General features: G+C 35.5%; 1 protein-coding gene across 1 annotated transcript in view; it reads right to left on the reverse strand.

The window, feature by feature from the left end:
- Positions 1 to 556: 556 nt before the first annotated feature.
- Positions 557 to 20,357, reverse strand: part of RPRD1A (regulation of nuclear pre-mRNA domain containing 1A) — a 95,368-nt gene continuing 75,567 nt past the window's right edge. The window contains exon 7 of the mRNA XM_027868826.1: positions 557 to 2,206. Within this exon, the coding sequence (XP_027724627.1) occupies positions 2,057 to 2,206 (150 nt within the window). The 3' untranslated portion in view covers positions 557 to 2,056. The remainder of the gene's footprint in view (positions 2,207 to 20,357) is intronic.

A 20,357-nucleotide genomic window follows, 5' to 3' on the forward strand; every position in this document is an offset into this window, starting at 1 on the left:
GCTGTATCTCCTCCCCTCCCCCAACAGAATATAAGTTCCTGGAAGGTAGGGACTGTTCTCTCTTTTGTCTTTATAGCTCCAGTGCCTTACACATAGTTGGCATTTATATATGCCAGGATTGGACAGGAAGATCTAAACATGGGGCATTTGTAATTGAGGAGCTTCCTATATTTATTTATTTATGTGCTGGGGAGAGCTCAGATTACACCAGTACAATTTCTAGTCACACATTTACTGCATGAAAGATGAAATTATTCTAAATTCCTTCATAGGTTTTATAAAAATGCGCTTTATGAAGTTTCCTCACTTTAATGATATTTTTTCATAGTTGTATCTTAGAAAATAAATATTTACCTTCTATTATACATGCACACTATCTATGAATATGATTAACTAATACTGAAAAAGAAATATTTACACTGAAAACACTGAGACTATGGAGACCTTTTTGGTTTCTAAGATGTAAAAAGAGATGATAATTTATTGTCTATTCTAGGTCACATATACTTACAACGGAAATGAAAATGTCTAATCTGCAAAGCAATGCACAAAATGAAAAATTTCCATCATTTATTGACAATGTCATGAACAATTATACTAAAATGGCTATTACCTGGTACAAACCCATTGCTAAAAAATGCACTTTAAAAAGAAAGCAAGGGATCCAATAGCTCTAACACACAGTGTTACAAATAAAAGAAAAAACCATATTTGTTTTGGTAACTCTGGATATATGCAAAATATACCAGATCTACCCTGTAGCACTGCTTTTTATTCAAAAACTTTGATGGGACATTAAAAGTGTCCAGGCAACTACATAGAACACTGCAACTCATCTACAATGTTCTATTTGTAGTGTTATCTAGATACTGGAGCCAAAAATGACATGAAAGCTTTTTAAGATTTTATAGTTGCGAAAAGTCATAAAATGTGTTTTTATAGTCCAATTGATATTGTAGATTTCTTCACATTAATGAGATCAAGGATACTTAAGATAAAGCATAGATTTATCTCCATAAGTAAGAGATAAAGATTTAAACCTTATGAAATTAGCTCCAGAACCAAGAATATCTTGAGGGATCAACTCTTTGAATTGATGAATTCCTACAAAGCATTTCCAAGTTTGTTTATTCAAGTAATAAATGGTGGCATACTCAATGTATGTACCCAATTAAGCATGCTGTTTTTCCAACACTGAAAGTTGGCAAATTAAGATAAACAAGGTTATGCTTTTAATAGGCAATAAGCAAATTAGACTCTCCTACTTTCCCATTGACTACATGTAAATGGAACATCGATGTGCTCAGGGACACAGTGAGCTGGGGTGATAACTGAAGTCTATTCTGGGATACTCTAACTTGTTTCCATATTCTTGTAATATTAAACAAGTTTCCAGTAAGTTCAGAAAAATTACTCTCTTGTTGGTGTAAATATTACCCTTAGAATGTGAATGTCCTCAGTTTGACTCACAAAGTGATTTCCATTTTCATGTGTGTTGAGTCAAAAGCACTGAGAAGCACAGACAAGGAGACATTGGGGTTGATAGACCCAGGTAAGCTTAGCCTTAATCTGTCAACTTTATGTCCTCTTTACCATCAAATCCCTATAATATATGAGAATAATGTCCCAACCTCCTGATTAGTTCTTTTCCTGAAGAAATTACATATTATACAGTGATTAGATATTGAAGTTACATTCACATATTAATGCAGAAACATAAAGAGGAACTTTCAAAATTACATAAAGAAAAATAGAAAGGTTTTAGTTTCTCACAGGGCCCTGGATCAAAAAATATATAAAAGGATCTTTTTAAAATAATCACTTCTTTGTGGACATATTAACACATGGATGTCAATTTTTAAATTGTCATGTTAACTTGCCAATAAAATAGGAAAAAACCCAACATTTTAAATATATTTAATTTTTTTTTGTATTTTGTTGGGGATATCTATGTTTCACTTTTTCAACAATGTACAAAAATAATACTACAAGACTATCCACTTAACCTATCTCCAGCTCTTGCAAAGTCCTGAGGCCCTGGAAAAAGCTGTAGTCATCAATCCTCACTGTAGATGTCTCCAGCAAATGGCAGGTGCACATGGCTGCCTGTAACATTGGGCAACCGAGACAAATCTGGCAGGTTCTGGATTCGAGATCTGAGTTCTTTTCGAACCTGGGATACTCTGGCTAATTTGCGCTTGTATTCCTGTAATGAAATAACTTTGTATTAACATTTGCTGAAGTTACACCAAGAAGAGCTACTTAGGTAACAAGGTGACCATTTCATAAAGCTTACAAAATGAATGAACAGTAATAATGCAATTTGGTTTTTCAGGATGGCCAGTCAGGACCATAAGGAAAGGCAGAGCTTTGGAAATATGACTAACCAGATAAATTTTGATGCAGTTAAATCAGTACCAATGTTCGCATCCTGTGCGTGTGTGTGTGTGTGTGTTGGGGGGGGAACTATAATACATTAGTATATGTAATATCAATACGTAAGAAATTCATCCAATGGAATGCTATTAGAAATTAAAATTGTGTTATAAAATGCCCTTATCAGGTAGGTAAGACGGATAAAGTATTTGTTTCTCCTGTTTTTAAAGCTGTGAGCAGATCACCATATTTCTTGAGCAACAAATTATACTGATATACATAAAATAATAGATGCTCACTTTTTTATATAATACTTGCCTCATAACCAATCTATGAAGTAGTTTAGTTAGTATCTTGTAAAGGGGTCAGCTAAGCAGGCTGACAGTGCACCTCCTTTAATCCCATTTTAGTTTCTTAGAGAAAAATCCCTTAATCTTGTAGAACCCATGAGGGCTGGGGCTAGGTCTTGAAGGAGAGTTCTGGCTTCACCCTGGGCAGTAATAAAGATAGGCCTGGGTCCAAGTCACCCAGTCACTCACTGCCCAGACTCTAGATGAAACAAGAAACATGGTAGGGGCTTAAAAGAGAAGTGCAGGGGCTATAGGACCTATGATTGGGAGGCGATTTCTATGGACTTCCGGGAAGGGAATGAGGAATGAATCAGGCAGTAGCTTTATAAAAACTTTTGATCTGTAGCATCTATAAGGCAATATCTATATACTATATTAGTACATTACCAAGTTAGATTACACAGGGTAGCCACAATGCAGGAAGAACAGCAAAAACAGCAAAGAGTAATTCATAGGAGACAAAAAAAAATTCATGACCTCAGATGTCTAGGTATAAATGCATGAAGTATTAGACACAAGGAAGGTCAACTTGAGATTCTAATGCAAGGAAGCAAATTTGACTTTATAAATTGTCACTGAGACTTGGTGGGATAGTCCCATGACTGGAAGATGGTTCTGGAAGGATATAACTTATTTAAAAAGAACTGAATAAACAGAGTAGGGGCCTATTAAAACGCCTTAATCATACAAAAAAATCCAGGAGTCAGCAATAGGAAGTTGGGTAGAGAATATTTCAGTGAAGACCTACAGGGGGATAATATCCCCTATAAGGGATATTTTGATAGCTATATACTCTAAATGACCTGGAAAGAAGCAGGAAACAGATGATAAGTTTAGAAAACAGATCACAAGCCTTACACAGACACATAAAATAACAGCAGGACCTTCAATTACCAAGACATCTACTGGAGTTCTCTATCAACAGCAGAGCAACTAATGTCTTGGCTTACTCAAATGAGGGAAAGTATGTGAAGTATTTTGCAAACCTTAAAGTGCTATATAAATGTCATTTAATAGCTATTCATGAAAATTTCATCCTCTAAAAGGTGGTGGAAACATCAAGAGAAGCTATTCTTTGGTAATTTTGGCCCAATAAGGTACACAACTGGTCGTTGTTGCACCTTAGACTAGAAATGATGGCAATTTATTTCCTCTTCCGACAAAGTTATTAGATTAGTACATCAGGGAATGTCATAAAACATAGCTTACTAAGATATCTACTAAGTGTTCCTAATAGTCTCTCATGAATTTATCCTTGTGAACAAGATGGAGAACTATGAGCTAAATGAAATTATAATTAGGTAGATAGGAAAATGGTTGAATGGATAGATCCAAAGAATAGTTATTAACAAATATTATTAATAGAATTAATGGCTCAAGGTTCACTTGAAAAGCCTACAATTATAGAGTCCTGGGGATCTGTGATTAGCTATTTAATATTTTTATCAGTGACATGGATAATAAGGCATAAATGGAATACTTATCAAATTTACTCCTGACACAAACCTGGGAAAAATGCTCAACACACTGGATAAGTCAATATTCAAAAATAAATTGATGGCCTATAAGGTTGGAACAAATTTAATATCAATTAGGAGTCGGCAGAGGGGAATGGGAATTGGCTGTCATTTTTCCCTGGTGATTTATATTTATGTTCAACTAAAACCCCTAATTTTTTTTCCACATGAACTTCTCCATGCCTTCTTATACTTATGTATTTTTTGTTTTAAAAATTATTATAGAGTTAATTATCAAGTTAAATAACTTGGTTTATTTTGCCCAGGAAAGAAAAAACTTGAGGAATAAGATAGCTGTCTTCAAGTAGCTAAAGGACTGTCTGTAGACTAAATCAAGAGTTTTTAAACTGCCACCCCCAGATTCCCCAAGGGGCCTGTGGATAGATTTCAAGGGGTCTGTGAATCTGAATGGGGGAAAAAAAATTACAGCTTTATTTTCTCTAACCTTTAGCTCAAATTTAGCATTTTCTTCCATTGCACAGGACCTTCTACTTGACAGATATGCTTACTCCTAAATGATTAGGGGCAAGACAGCTTACTCCATGTCTTCTCAACAGCAGGTTTTCCCTTCTTCATAAAGAAGCTAGGTTTCAAACTTCCACCAAGGGGTAGATGGGGAGAGTGAATTAGAGCAAGAGTAGCTGGTCTTTCAAGTAAGAAGGAAGAAAGGAAGTCACAAAGCCTCTTTATGCTCCCTTGTTCCAGGATCAGACTTTACCCTAGGCTGAGTAGGGAAGCAAGATGACCTTAGGAAGGTCCCCTTCCTTCAAATCTCTAGCTCTACACTACTTGAAAATTTTCATTTATCTCACACTGCCTGAAATTCTATTAATTAAGAGATAACTTTGAGCTCATACATATCATGTATTAAAATACACATATCCCTACATGGTGGTAAAGAGTTAGTGTGAATCAATTTAATATGGCTACTTTCTTCAGAAAATTCAGCTGAAATAAGGTTCACTAAAGAAATGGCAGAGAATAGGCCAAATATGATGCTGCTATGAGGTGCTTTGGGCAGGTCAAGGACATTAAACCCTCAGGAAGGAGAAATGGGTGGATAGAAAGTGAAGCCCACAAGGGCAGCTAGGTGGCGAAGTGGATAGAGCACCGGCCCTGAAGTCAGGAGGGCCTGAGTTCAAATCCAGCCTCAGACCAAACACTTGACACTTACTAGCTGTGTGATCCTGGGCAAGTCACTTAACCCCAACTGCCAAAAAAAAAAAAAAAAAATGAAGCCCTGTCAAAACTGCTTTCCCATCACAAACTCTGTCAATCTATTTTGCCCTGACTGAGCAGTTATGTCCAAGGAGAAGGGATAGAAATTGGAGGTTCTGCCAGGGGTTAATCCCTTTAATAAAAGGATTTGTTCTGTGAAGTTTGGATTCAGTCAAAGGTTTGCACTTGAGGATCAAGAGGGCCACATATGGCACAGAAGTTCCCCACCCTTGTAGCCCTCATGCCATTAACCTACTACTACCACACACACACACACACACACACACACACACACACACACACACACACACACACACACACCCACACACACACACACACCCTTATGTCCTTTTCCTTCTCTTGTAACTCCTGCCTGATACCTCTGGAAAATATCCTCATTCCTTTTACTTTAATTTCTGAATCAAAAATTTCACCTAATGATTTCTGATAGTATTGGTAGTTCTACTGATTTACCTTTACTAACTCATACTTTGGCCATAAATTTTCAAGTAAAATTAGACATAATTAAATCTTTGAAAGCATTCTCAGATCCTTCTTAGAATATTCAAGGATAGTCATTTGTCTCCTATCTTGCTAATTAAACCTGCTTTTTTCCCAAGTACCAGCATTCAAAGTAAATTTTTAAAACTTTTGTATTCAATTTTCTGATCCAATTGTATTAAGTTTATTTAAAAAGTTTCCTATGATTTTTATTTTAAAAATACTCTATTTCAGTCACTCAATGAATTAAATAGGCTTTTGTATGATATTCTAATATTTTAACCACAATTTATAATGAGGTTTATTACATTTATATATTATTCAAATATTTATGATTTCCTCATATATCTGAGGAAAAATGTATGAGTTCTAAAGGACTAAATTACAAATGAACTTATGAACATGATTTTTTTTTTTAAGTCGGGAACTGCCTATCTCCCACTAGTGTAATTTAGGATTATAGAAATTATTGACTTCTAATCCTGACAAGTGTAAGACAAGTTCTTTAAAGTGAGGGAAAAATTCAGTCCACTAAACTTGAAAGGTACATGAAGATTCTAAGACCAAACTGAAGGACAGAGAAGATGGTATCTAGGATCATGACTCCAAAAAGCTTAAATCAAAGACTAGTATCAGACATACTATCCCATTTACTAAAACTAGTCCAAAGTAAGCTATTAACTAAACTATTAGAATAGCAAGTAGTAAGTCAGTCAACTAGATTTTAAAAACAGTTGAAAGCAAATATGACCACAACTAGTAAAAAATATGTATTTCTTTTGCAAAAGTATGATTCTTTCAAGGCCTTCCTTATAATTCCCCAAGAGTAATGAGATAATGACCTGGGTGCATTATTGAATCAGAGAAAGAGAGAAGGCTAGATTGCTTTAGGGAAACAGCAAAGCCTATTGATGACTCCAGCCTCCTCTCTGAAACAAATGTCCATCCTTTAGCATGAAAATCCTTCCAGTGACATCGTATGATGGTTGTAGATCATGGGAATCTAATATCTGTGAAGAATTTAATTTGAGGAACCACTCAAAGGGAAATGGAAAAGCAAACTGTACATATAAGTAGGGTTGCAACATTTAAGAAACAGTACCTGGGCAGAAGTGGTGTCAAGGATATCATGAAAAGAATATATCAACAAAGTAGATGGCCTGTTCTCAAAATAGAAGTGAGGAATATACAAAAGATAGCCTATATCTTCCACTGGTATTCACTACAACAAGAGAACAGGATAGACAAAGAGATAGGATAGACATGGAATCACAGATGCAATGGAATATTGAAGTATTGTTGATGAGTAAGATATAAATTAAGTATAAGGCATTACATGTTACCATACGGATTGGTTGCCTGTGAGGCTAAAGATTTTACTGGATGCTGTGAGAATATAAACTAGAGATGTAATTGATACTTCTTTAATTATTGACGGTGCAGACCAGGTTAAAAAAGGGTAGGGCTAAATGGGCATAAAAGCACCTGTCAGGAGCACCTTGAGTAAGTACAGATACAATATCTTCCTCTGGTTTCAAGAAGTAGTTACAAAGGACTGTGGTTTACTTGTTGATCCAAGCATAGATATTTAATGGTTTCAGACACCTTCACACAATTTATGCTATGTGTGCCCTTTCTGTGCTTTAGTTTCCAACTCTGTGAAAGGAAGGGGTTGGACTCAATGATCTCTAAGGTCCCTTCCAGCTAATCATTCTAAGACTTATATCTTTTAGGGAATTATAGAACCCTAGAGTTGGGAAAGACCTTACAGATCATCTTGTTCATCACTTACTCAAAGTTTTAATCCTATCTACAACATTCCTGATGTGTTCATACAGCTTTTATGTGAAGACTTCCAGTCACTGGAAACCTACCTTTTTGGACAAGGCCAATTGTTAAGAATTGTTTCATTAATATTAAGCTATGTTGTGTATTCTTATTGCTTCCAACATTAGTTTTGGTCCTATGCTATATATTTAGAGCTCTAAGGGACCTGAGTTCATATAGTCCAACCTCTTACATTTAGAAGAGGAACTGAAGCCTAAAGATGTTAAGTGACTAGCAATGAGTTACACCTCTAATAAGTTAAGTATCTGAGAAGGGATTTGAACCCAGATCCTCTCTGACTCCTAGTCCAGCAGTTACAGTCAATGCCATGCTACCCTTTAAGGTCAAGCAGAAAGGTTTAATCCTACTTTCTCATAGAATAACTCTTTCAATAACTGTAAGCAAGGGCAGCTAGGTGGCGCAGTGGATAGAGCACTGGCCCTGAAGTCAGGAGGACCCGAGTTCAAATCCGGCCTCAGACCAAACACTTGACACTTACGAGCTGTGTGACCCTGGGCAAGTCATTTAACCTCAATTGCCCCCCCCCAAAAAACAAAAACAAAAAACAAAAAAAAAGACTTTATAGGGGCAGCTAGGTGGCGCAGGGGATAGAACACCAGCCCTGAAGTCAGGAGGACCTGAGTTCAAATCTGGCCTTAGACCAAACACTTGACACTAGCGGTGTGACCCTGGGCAAGTCTCTTAACCCCAATTGCCTAAAAACTAAAACAAAAATGTATTTTCAATAACCATAGCAGCTCTAGACTGCTAGGTGGTCCAATAGGTAGAGAATTGAATGTGGGAGTCAGGAAAACCTGAGTTTGAATCTTGCCTTAGACACTAGCTGTGTGACCCTGGACAAGTTGCTTAACCTCTTAGTTTAAGGTTCCTTATCTGTAAAAATAGGGATAATAACACCTTTCTCATAGGGTTCTTCTAAGGATCATATGAGATAACATCTGTAAAGTGCTTTGCAAACCTGAAAATACTGTATCAATGCTAGCTACTGTGTTAGCCCACAGGCTTCCCTTGTTTAGGAAAAACATCTCCATATCCTTCAATCAATCTTTGTGTGGTGTAGTTTAAATTCCATCACCATCTTAGACACAGTATTCCTGACGTGGTCTGAAAATTGAAGAGTAAATGACAACTTCTGCCTTCCTCATTGTGAATGCTGTACTCTATTCATGCAGCATAGGACCACATCAGACTTTTTGGCTACCACAGCATATTGAAGAGTCATACAGAACTTTCAGTCTATTACAACCTCCCAGTCGTTTTTCACATAATTACTCTCTGATCCTATCTACCTCCATCCCATACTTGTACAGTTGATTGAGTAAATAATATTTGAAGGGGTGGAGTAAGAAAGATTTCCAAGGACAAGGAATCAACATCAATATCAAAAAGGATTGGTAATTAACTTCAACAATCTAACTTGCATTAAGTGTCTACCACATGTGATAGGCTCTGAAGAGCAGATACTTCATGGGAGAAATAGTCCCTGCCCCTGTGAAGCTTACAGTCTATTAAAGGGATGTGACATATACATGGAGTGTAAAGTTCTAGATGGGGTGCAAAGGGGGAAATCGTGAGAGGATAATCTCAGGGAATGGTTCTTAGAAGAGGTGGTATTTGAACTGTCCACTAGAGAATGGGTAATTTTGTATTAGCCATTGTACAAAATGAGATACAGTGAATAGAAGATTAAAGAAAATTAATATTGTGTAGCAACAAGGGTCCAACTGAGAGTAGATGGTATGTTTGGTGGACTCAGAGCAGTTCTGTGATTTCTTCCAGGAGCATTTTGGTGCTTAGGAACAGGAGCAGAGGAAGGGTTACTTATGGTAGGTGTTACTTATGAGAACTATCAGGGCAAGAAAGGTGGCAGGCCAAGCAAGAACAGGAAAGAGGGTATTACTGAAATGCCTGATTGTTATAATGCCACTAAAATGCCATTGCCAGGTCCTAAGTGTGGAAATTTTACCTAATTTACATAGACTAGCTCAAATCTGAACTCCATGAAGAATTCCCTAATCTTCTAAGACAAGAGTAGCATCTTCTCTAAACTCATAGCACATAATGTCTGTAGCTGCTTTGTGACATCTCCTACTGCTGCCTTGTATTTTTGTCTAATTTTTCAAGTGTGTATGTATTGTTACTCCAATTAGATTGTAAGTTCCTTAAGGGGCTTATATGACACTTAAAAAAAAACAACCCCAAACTACAATACCTAGCAGTACACAAACATTTATCAGATTAAAGAGGAAGCTAGGTGGCATAGTGGATAGAATCTGGGATTTGGAGTCAAAAAATTCAAGTTGGAATCTTGACTCTGACACTTAATAAATCTGTGACCCTGGGCAAGTAACCTAACCTGTCAACTTCAGCTTCTTTATCTGTAAAATGGGAATAATAACATTTAATTTCCAAGTTATGTTCTGAATATCGAATGAGATAATACAAGGAAAATGCTTTGCAAATCTTAAGGCATTACATAAATATTAACTATTATTAAGTTTATTGTTATTTTTACACAGCATATGAGATTTTAATTTTGTGCATAGTAGTTAATTTTTAAAAATGGGTACAGATTGTGATCCTCAAACATTTGAAAATACTCCCACATAGCTTGAAGTTTCAGTAACTTTACCACCCTTATGATAATTTGGTCCCATATAAAAATTAATTCAAAAGTGTCTGAATATGAAAAACAGCAATTTGATAAATATAGGGGAAATGATTCCCAATCATATTAATGAAAAAAAAAAGGGAGAGGATAACAAAGTTTCCTCTCAAAAGCGAATTCTCATAAATTTCCAAATACATACTGATTCAACAAGCAGTGAAGTGACTGCTCTGGGTACCTGGCACTATGTTAGGTGCCAGGGATACAAATCTATAATAAGTAAGTAAAAAAAAAGTATTTCAAAATGACAGATCTTTCAGTTACCATTTTCACCTCCAAAACGGTTCCCTTTCCAAATCTCTCCATTTCTTGTTTTAGTTTCCTAGCTAGAAACACAGGCATAATCTTGGCTCTTTTTCCGTCTCCAATCAGTCATAAAGTTTCTGTCTCCAAAATGTCTTCCAGAGTCACCCTTAATTCTCCATTCCCACTCCAGGTTCTCAATATCTTTGCAGATATTCCTTACTTTAGATCAGCAGTTTTTATTGTTTTTTGTGTCTTAGACCCTTTGTCAATCTAGTAAAGCCTATGGAGTCCTTCTCAAAATGTTTTTAAATGCATCAAATAAAATACAGAGGTTTGCAAAGAAAACCAATTATACTGAAAGTTACCATACGTGTGTGTGTGTGTGTGTGTGTGTGTGTATTGCCAGAGGCACCATCCCCCATACCTCAGGACTAGAGGTGATTACAATAATAAACTGCTACAAATAAAAAAGAATGAACAGGCAAAGGAGAAAGAATCCAACTATAGAAAGTTACTATGGGAATAGAGAAGACTGGGGTTCATCTTCAGAGGAGGAAAATAAAGCAAAAAAAAAAAAGTGCCTCTCCTGTCCCAAAGAGTAAGGTCACCTACCCAAAACAAATTCATAGAAGAACTTTAAAGAGGTTTTAAAAATCAAATGAGAGAGATGGAGGAAAATTTTAAAAAAAAATCCAAGAAAAACAAGAAGATTAGGAAAAGAAAGTCAACCAACTAGAAAAGGAGATCTAGAATCTTAAGAAAATAATTCCTTGAAAATCAGAATTGGGTAAGGGGAAGCCAGCAAAGTTATAAGAGACCTAGAAATAAAATAAAATATAAAGAATGAAAAAAACAGAAGAGAATGTGAAACATCTCACAAGAAAAACAACTGATCTTGAGGTCAGATAAAGGGAAAACATAAGAATAATCAGACTACACGAAAGCTATGATCAAAAAAAGAATTTTGATACAATAATACAAGAAATAATTAAATAAAATTGTCCTGAAGCATTAGAATAAGAGGTGAAAGCAGAAACAGAAAAAACCAACTGGTCACCATCTGAAACAGATCCTACGGGGAAAACCTACAGGAATATCATTAACTCCCAGCTCAAAGTAAAAATATTATGACCAACAAGAAAAAAAACAATTCAAATATGGCACAGCCACAATTAGAATCACACAAGACCTAGCAGAGGTGATATTATAGACCACAGATCTTGGAACACTATATATATCAAATAGCAAAAGAACTTGGGCTGTGGCCGAAAATATCATACCCAGCAAAGTTAAGCATACTCCCAAATGGAAAAAAAAAAAAAAGATATTCAATGAATTGCCAGACTTTCAGGATTTTGTTGCAAAAAACCCCTGAACTTAACAGAAAATTTGATTAACAAGATCCAAGAGAAATATAAGGTATACATCAAAGGATATGTACAAGGGACTCAATAAGAACAGTTTACTTTTCATATGAAAATATTTGTCTAAGACTGCTATTAGTAAATGGGTAGTTCAAAAGACTGGGGTAGGTCTGACTATGATGTAATCCTAAAAAGTCAAACTGTTTAGGAAAACACCTCACAAATGAGGTGTGAGAAGAAAAACTGACAGAGAAATTAGATGCAGGAAAAGGGCTAGTAGTTCTGGAACCCTACTCTCATCAGAAATGGGTTAAAGAGGGAACAATACATATATACGTAGAAGGGTATAAAAATCTTCTAAATTCAGAAAGAAATAAAAGGCTTAGGAAGGGAGGGAGGAAATAAGGGAGAGAATTTTAGAGGGAACCCTACTCACCTCAGATCTGGGTTAAAAAGAAAACAATATATACATTTAGAGGGGAATAAAAGTCTTTAAAATTTGTAAAGAAATAAGAGGGTGAGGGAATAGGATAAGGGGAGGTATAGAAGAGTATCTAGATTAACAGAAATGAGATAAAGAGGGAATAACATACATTTGGAAGGCTGTAAAAGTCTTCTAAATTCAGATAGAAACAAGGGGGTAAGAGGAAAGGGTGGGACAGAGACAGGATAAAGGAAGGATCTTGGGGGGGGTAGGTTAAGTAATAGGAGGGCAAGGTAGTGGGTAGAAGTAAAATACAAGAGTCAGGGGGGATAGGAAATAAGAGATACACACAAATATAAAGTAAAGAATAGAAGTAGAATTTATTAGGGGAAAAAAGAACAGGGTAGTAATCTTGATCTCAGACAAAGTTAAAGCTAAAATAGATTTAATCAAAAGAGAAAAATGGGGAAACTACACTGTATGTCAGATATATATAAGATTTGTCCTTAATTTTGCTGAGCTCTATCTTTGAGAGGTGTAATTATTTTGTTGTGGTTTTGTTTTTTGTTTTGTTTTTGGTGAGGTATTTGGGGTTACGTGACTTGCCCAGGGTCACGAAGCTAGTAAGTTTCAAGTGTCTGAGGCCAGATTTTGAACTCAGGTCCCCCTCACTCCAAGGCCAGAGCTCTATCTACTGTGCCACCTAGCTGCCCCTATATATCAGCTATATTAATATATTATTTTAGCTCATGTCTTTTTTTTTTTTTTGTGAGGCAATTGGGGTGAAGTGACTTGCCCAGAGTCACACAACTAGTGAGTGTTAGTGTCTGATGCCGAATTTGAACTCAGGTCCTACCCACTTCAAGGCCAGTGCTCTATCCACTGCGCCACCATCCAGATGCCCCATGGTTTGAGCTCATGTCTTTTTTTTTTTTAATCAATATTATTTTAGACGATTTAAAAATAACTAGACAGTATAAGGTTAGAATATTGCTGAGGAACAGGAAATGAGTTGGTAGACTTAGAAAATATGGAAAGTCTTGGACTTATGAAGGAAGATGTTATCCACCTTCAGAGAAACAGAGGATAAACAAGTATAGTACAGTTTTACACAGATGCATATGAACATCTATGTCTACATATGAGTATGATTATAGATATCTAAGTGTTATAAGCATATATGTGTGTGTGTAGGTCTCTCTCTCTCTCTCTCTCTCTCTATATATATACACACATAGAGAGAGACCTACACACACACACACACACACACACACACACACATATAATTAAGGCTTAACTGTAGCCTTCTTTGGGGGAGGGGTGGAAGGAGGAAAAAAATAACTAAAAAATGCACGTCAGAGAACAAAAGAAAACTTAAAAGGAAGCAGAGAAAAGACGGACAGCTCTGAACACAATGTGTAGTATTCATTATATAGGCTTTCTTGAAATGGAAATTTATTGCTGTTTACTTTGAATCCTCTCTTACATTCTGCTGTGCATGTGGAAATGTTTTTTCTTTTCTTTTCTTATCTTGTATTTAAGTTTATAATATTTCTTTTTCTTTTCTTATCGTGTACTTAAGTTTTAGTATTTAAATTTAAATTAATTTTAAAAAATAAAGTGCATTTGCATTGCAGGTAAAAACTGCAGAATAATATATCTCGAAGGATTATCTTACAATCTAAATAACTCATTTTAGGGGGAAAAATTACTTTTCCGTATAGCTAATACCCACAATCTTCCCAAAGTCCCTATTTCATTACAGCTTGAAATCTTTTTGTTTTGTCTGATTGTCTGTCTTTACCAAACCAGATTTACCAGACAGTATAGGGAACTTTGGTGAAGAACTTTCTCTAACAATGCAGATCTGCATATATGCTTTGCAATTTCAGAACACCTTGCTGCTGCCAGGGACAATGAAAGATTAAATGATTTAACCTGGGTCAAAGAGCCATTTTATGTCAGAGTTTAACCTGAACCCAGGTAGGTCTTCCTCAATCTACCAGTTCCATTGCCTCCTGAAACCACATTGTAATCAGGTGCTCCTGAAAACTAAATATTCTTGGCTATGTTCCAAAATGGGTGCTACATCAAATTCCATGCTGTAATTCATGAAATGAAAAAGAGGGATGATGTTCCTTTTTTTCTACAATAGGCCACAGAGTTACAGAAAATCAAACCAAACAAAACCAAAACCAAAAAAACTTAAGAACCACATACATGTAAAAACAACTGGTGGTCTTGTTTTAGAATGAGTATTTAATGCAACTACTTTTTACATTAAGAATGGGTGACATACTTTATTCAATACTAAAAAATAATATGTATATATATATAAAATATAATATAAATTATGGTCAGTTAAAACAGATAGGAAAGAAATATATTAACTCTTGTGTTTAGCCTTATCTACTCATGAAAAGTATATTCAGAGGTACCTGTGGTTTCTTTCTACTTGATGGCTATATTTATAAATGACTTCTAGTTTCTTTGTCTACTTCTGTATAAACCCCTATAGTTTCCAACATCTGCAATCTGGTGATTGGGCTATGTCTGAAAAAGTTGAATTTTAGTGACAATTCTGGCTGTAGTTTCATTTCCCTGAACCAAGGCTGGAATCCAGTAGACGGTAGTGATATAGAATACCAATCTTCTTATGTGAACATGTTCATTAAATATGATATACTATCAATTAAACTCTGTAGTTAGGACACCTGAGTGTAAGGTTTTATCTCTATTCCTTAAAATCCTGGACCTAACCATAGTAAAACCAACAATATAGAATGCCATAAAATTTGACAGCAAAGTACTGTAAAACAAAACAAAACAAAACAAAGCAACAACAAAAAAGAATTAACCTGACTTCCAGTATAGGTGAAGAAACAGGTCCAGAGAATTTACGCAGTTTGCCCAAGATCAAGGTAATGGGAGAGTCAATGATACTGCTAGTCATAATAACAGCATTTAGATAAGAGCTTTGAAGATTGAAAAATGCTTTACGTGTTATCTCATTGATCCTCACAACAACCTTGGAAGATGGGTATATTATTATCCCCATTACATAGATGAGAAAACTGAGAAACAGAATTAACAGAATTAAGTGATTTGCCCAAGGTCAGTTGACTAATAAGGTTCTCCTCATTCCAGACCCAGTATACTGCATCAGCTGGTAGCCTCTAGCTACCTGACTACCTCAACTCCCAGTCCTAATTTCACTATACTACATAATTTCTTCTTTGGTTAATGTGCAAAAAAAATAATGAAAGAAAGAAGAAATCTTATCATGAATTATCTATTTTTAAAAATTATTAAAATTTGAGTATATGCCAGTTTTTCATTAGCAAATAAATCAGCCAACTATGCTGCAATTTAAAGAGAAATTATAATTCCAAAGATTGCTCAATAGGAAGGTTGGCTCAAAGCAAATGCAAGATGACACTCATTCTCAAAAGTATTGATTGTGTGATTTTGGGTTCTACATCAGATATAGAGTTGTGACAAATAGAAATTAAGGTCAGAAGAATTTAAAATGACTAAAGATATATATATGATCTATAAAGACTGGCAAAGTATATGAAGGAATATGCTTGGACAGCTTCAATTTTCACTGAGAATAGCACTAAAGGGAATGCTGTTTGGGAGAAAGAAACATACCTCTATGTCTACAAAAGGCTTTGTAAGATACTGTTACACATTATCAATGGTAGTTGTTTGTTTTCTAAAGATTTTTTGCAACATGTAGCTAATATCTCTGGCCTTCAAGTTTCTGATTCCCCTTAATGCTAGCACCTCCCCTCTAAGATTACTTCCAATTTATTCTGCATCCATCTGCTTGCAAATAGTTGTTTGCATTAGTCTGAGCTCCTTAAGAGTAAGAACTCTTTTACCTTTTTTGCATCCCATTGTTTACCATAGTGCCTGGTACATAGCAGGCACTTAATAAATGCTTATTGCCTTGACACTGAAATGACAAGGTTAAACAACATGACCTCTGAGATCCCTTCCAGCTTGAAATTCTATTATTCTTTGATATTCTTCTCATCTTTTCCTCTGCTCTTAGCTAACATCTCCATCTGTAATATGGATGCCATTACTTCTGACCCTCAACAATTCAATATTTATTAAGTATACTTTGTCCAAAGTATAACTAGGCTGTGCAAAGTTTAAATAAAACAATTTTTCTCCCTACTTAGAGCTTACAATCTAGTTGGGGAAAACTACACATATAAATAACTAAAAGTGCTAAACTAAATATAAGTACACAAGAGGTATAAAGAAAATATCATACCATTACCCAGAGGCAGAGATCATTTCCAACTGGGAAGACTAGGGAAGTTCAGCTTGTCTAAATCATAAAACATCTGGAGGGGAGTGATACAAGGCTGGAAAAAGCAAGATCATGTGCTGTTGTTGAGTGCCTTTAATTCAGTTAAGGACTTTTGACTTTAGTAGGTGTGCAAAAGAGTGCCATATAAAGTGTTTTGAAGAGATCGATGTCATCAGATCTGTGCATAAGGAAGAGTACACCAGGAGTGTGAAAAGTGGATTGGAAAGGAAAGTGCAAGCAAGGGTTCCTAACCTTTTTTTTTTTTTAATGTCACAGACAACTCTGGCAGTCTGCAAAACCCAAAGACCTCTTCTCAGAATGTTTTTATGCATAAAATGTGATTACAAAAGAAACAAATTATACAGAAAGTTATCAAATTAATTTTTTAAAAGTTCATGGATCCCAAGTTAAGAACCCCTAGATTAGAGGGAACAAGATCTGCTAAAGAAATTATTATAATAGTCCAGGTGAATCATATTAACACATATACATTAGGGGGGTGACAATAGTAACAGAAAGGGAATATTTTCTCTTAGACCTTACTATTCCCTCCTCAAGTATCTTCATTTTCTCTTTGTCCTGAGATCGTTCCTTCTACTCAACTTTCCCCTCAATTATAAAAAGTGTTAACTTCAGGTACTATAAGTCTACTTTACTATCCAATCTCCTAATTAATTTCCTAGGTTAGTTATCTGCCACCCCTATTTTTGTTCAATGTTTTCTCAAACCACTAGATTTTTATTCCCTCTACTAGACTTCAACTGTTCTGAAAATCAATAAGGGCCTCCTTACCAAAAACAAAACAAAAAAACTTTTTTTGGTCTTTAGTTTCAACTTTTCTGTGGCATATCATAGTTGAGTACCAATTCCTTCTTGAAGCCCTTTTAATTCCACGATATTTCATTTTTCTTGGTACTCCTCTAAAGTCATTTAAATTAAGATCTTAAAGAGATCTTAGGGAGCCATTCAAGCACTCTTATTTTACAGATTAGGCAACTTGAGGGTGAAAGGTTTAGTAAGTTGCAAAAGGTCCCAAAGGACTAGATTCCAAACTCTGATTTTCAGTTCTGTGTTCTCTTCAATATGCCAAACATGATTTCACCTGTGTCTTTGCTCATGTTATTATCCCTGCTTGGAATGTTCATTTCCCCTAATTTTCACCATCTACCCAAATTCTAGCAGTACTCCAAAGAGCACATCATGAAACTTCCTCTGCATACCTAAGCCTCAACAATTCTCCCTACTCTGAACTCCTATTGCAATTAATGCAATGAAGAATTCATTGATTCATGCTAGCCATGTGTTTCCAAATAGATTAAGTTTGGTGAAAGCAGGGATTACTTATTAGAGGAAAGAAACTAGAAATGTGATTTGTTTTAGGGAACTCCTGGATAAGGAGACTCCCTCTCTCAATGCAGGTCAGCAATTTCTCTGAAATTTATAGTTTAAAAGACTACCTCATGTGCTGAGGTTAAATGACTTGCCCAGGATCACACAGACAGTATGGGTCAGAGGCAAGACTTGAATCCAGATCTTCTGGCTCCAAGACCAGCTCTAGTCTCTATACCACAGAAGCCTCTGTGTCCTATTATTGTATTATTAACATGACCACTTTTATATCATACTTGATGGTTTTCAAAGTACATTCATAAATTCTACCAGCCCAGGATTTAAGTAAGTATTTCTCAATGTTCTGCATCACAGAATGTCACAGCTGAAAGGGACTCCAGACACCATCATGTCCAGTCCACCTCTGACCAAGAATCCCATCTACAACATCCTTGACAATGTTTGCTTTTAGACTATGCACACTTCTCAGCCATAGTTAAACCTGATGACAAAACAAACTCTTAATGGATTAACTTTACTGTCCACTTGTCTCTGAATTAGTTTTCTCATCTTCAAATAAGGGTTTTGGGAGCAGGTGATTTTCAAAACCCTCTCTAGCCCCAACAGTCTAAGATTCTCTTCTCCATCTATAGCCACAAATCTAGAAGGTGGGAGAGTTAATATTAAAACTGAAGTCTTCAGACTCCTACTTTGGGACCCTATCCACCTGCTGTCTTATGCTTCTTTACACCACTCATTACACTGACATTTCAGGACATATAACAGGTACTCATTTATTTCTGGTTGGTCTGCAACATTAGAATTTTGTGTCAGTTTTTCAGGCCTTTAAGAGTAGGTTTTAATTAAGTTTTGAAAAACTGCTGTCAAATGTCCTATTTAAATTATTTTAAGTAATTGATATTAATATGGCTGCCCTCACTTTTACAACTGAATTTAGATTTGGAATTAATTTTAAGAGATTATTCAAGCTTAATTCTTTCATTTTTCAATTTAGGTAACTGAGATTTAGAAAAGGAAAGAGACTTGTTTTATATCACACACATAATAACTGAAACTGCTAACAATTTTGCTCTCCTCATTTTGTGTACAGTAATGGCCAAAGATCTCAATACATTGGAGTAAGTCTTTATCACACAGTATCTTTATGATGAAAATTGTCCTTTGATTTTCAGTTGCAAGTGCCATTTCCACTGAATCTTGTCTATATTATCATTTTCATATTAAAACACTATGTCCATTATACTGCATCACTATCTCACACCTTACGGTAATTACAGTAGTGTGGGGCTGGTTGTTCTATGCATTAATCAAACATGACTGTTCAGGTCTTATCAATTTGAAATAGACTGATGCTGTGGTTGTTAAATAATATTAAAGACTATCTTCACATTTCTTCTTGATGACATTACCCTCAAAACCTTATTATTTCCACAGTATTCTACATGTTGAGCCTATGCAAATCTATCATAACCTACTTACCTAATTCAAACCATATATTCATTAGGTCAAGTCTATCATTTTTCAATGTTGACTTATTCAAAATTGAAGTGAGCTCAACAGAAATATCATATCTGATTTTTTTCCCCATAATAGTCAGTTGTGAAACTAGAGAATAGATTAAATAACTGAAGTGTTGCTATCATTTTCCTGGAATGTCATCCTGTCAACATTAAAATTTAACTTAACTTCACTCTTCAATAAAGCCCTAAGTACCTAGAATAGTGTTACAGTTTGACAGCAATCTTCATAGTTCTGTATTACTTTGATCTTTGCCTACTATGGGCTAAATTTTTTTTTTTAATTGGACTATTTTCTTTGAAATACTAACTATTGACAGAGTGAGCCTTGATTCAAAAAACTTTTTTTTTTTTGCTTTTTTTGGTGAAGCAATCAGAGTTAAGTGTCTTGCTCGGGGTCACACAGCTAGTGTCAAGTATCTGAGGCCAGATTTGAACTCAGGTCCTCCTGACTCCAAGGCTGCAGCTCTATCTACTGCACCACCCAGCTGCCCACCTTGATTCAATTTTTTAAAAAACAGTAACGACAGACATCATTCATAAGCCATTTTCTTCAACAGAAATCACAGATACAGAGCTGGAAGAGAACTCAGAGGTCATCTAATCCAACTCTCTAATTTTATAAGTAAAGAAATTAATGTCCAAAAATGC

Source organism: Vombatus ursinus, unplaced genomic scaffold (assembly GCF_900497805.2).
Source record: "Vombatus ursinus unplaced genomic scaffold, bare-nosed wombat genome assembly UNPS02014791.1, whole genome shotgun sequence".
NCBI lineage: Eukaryota > Metazoa > Chordata > Mammalia > Diprotodontia > Vombatidae > Vombatus > Vombatus ursinus.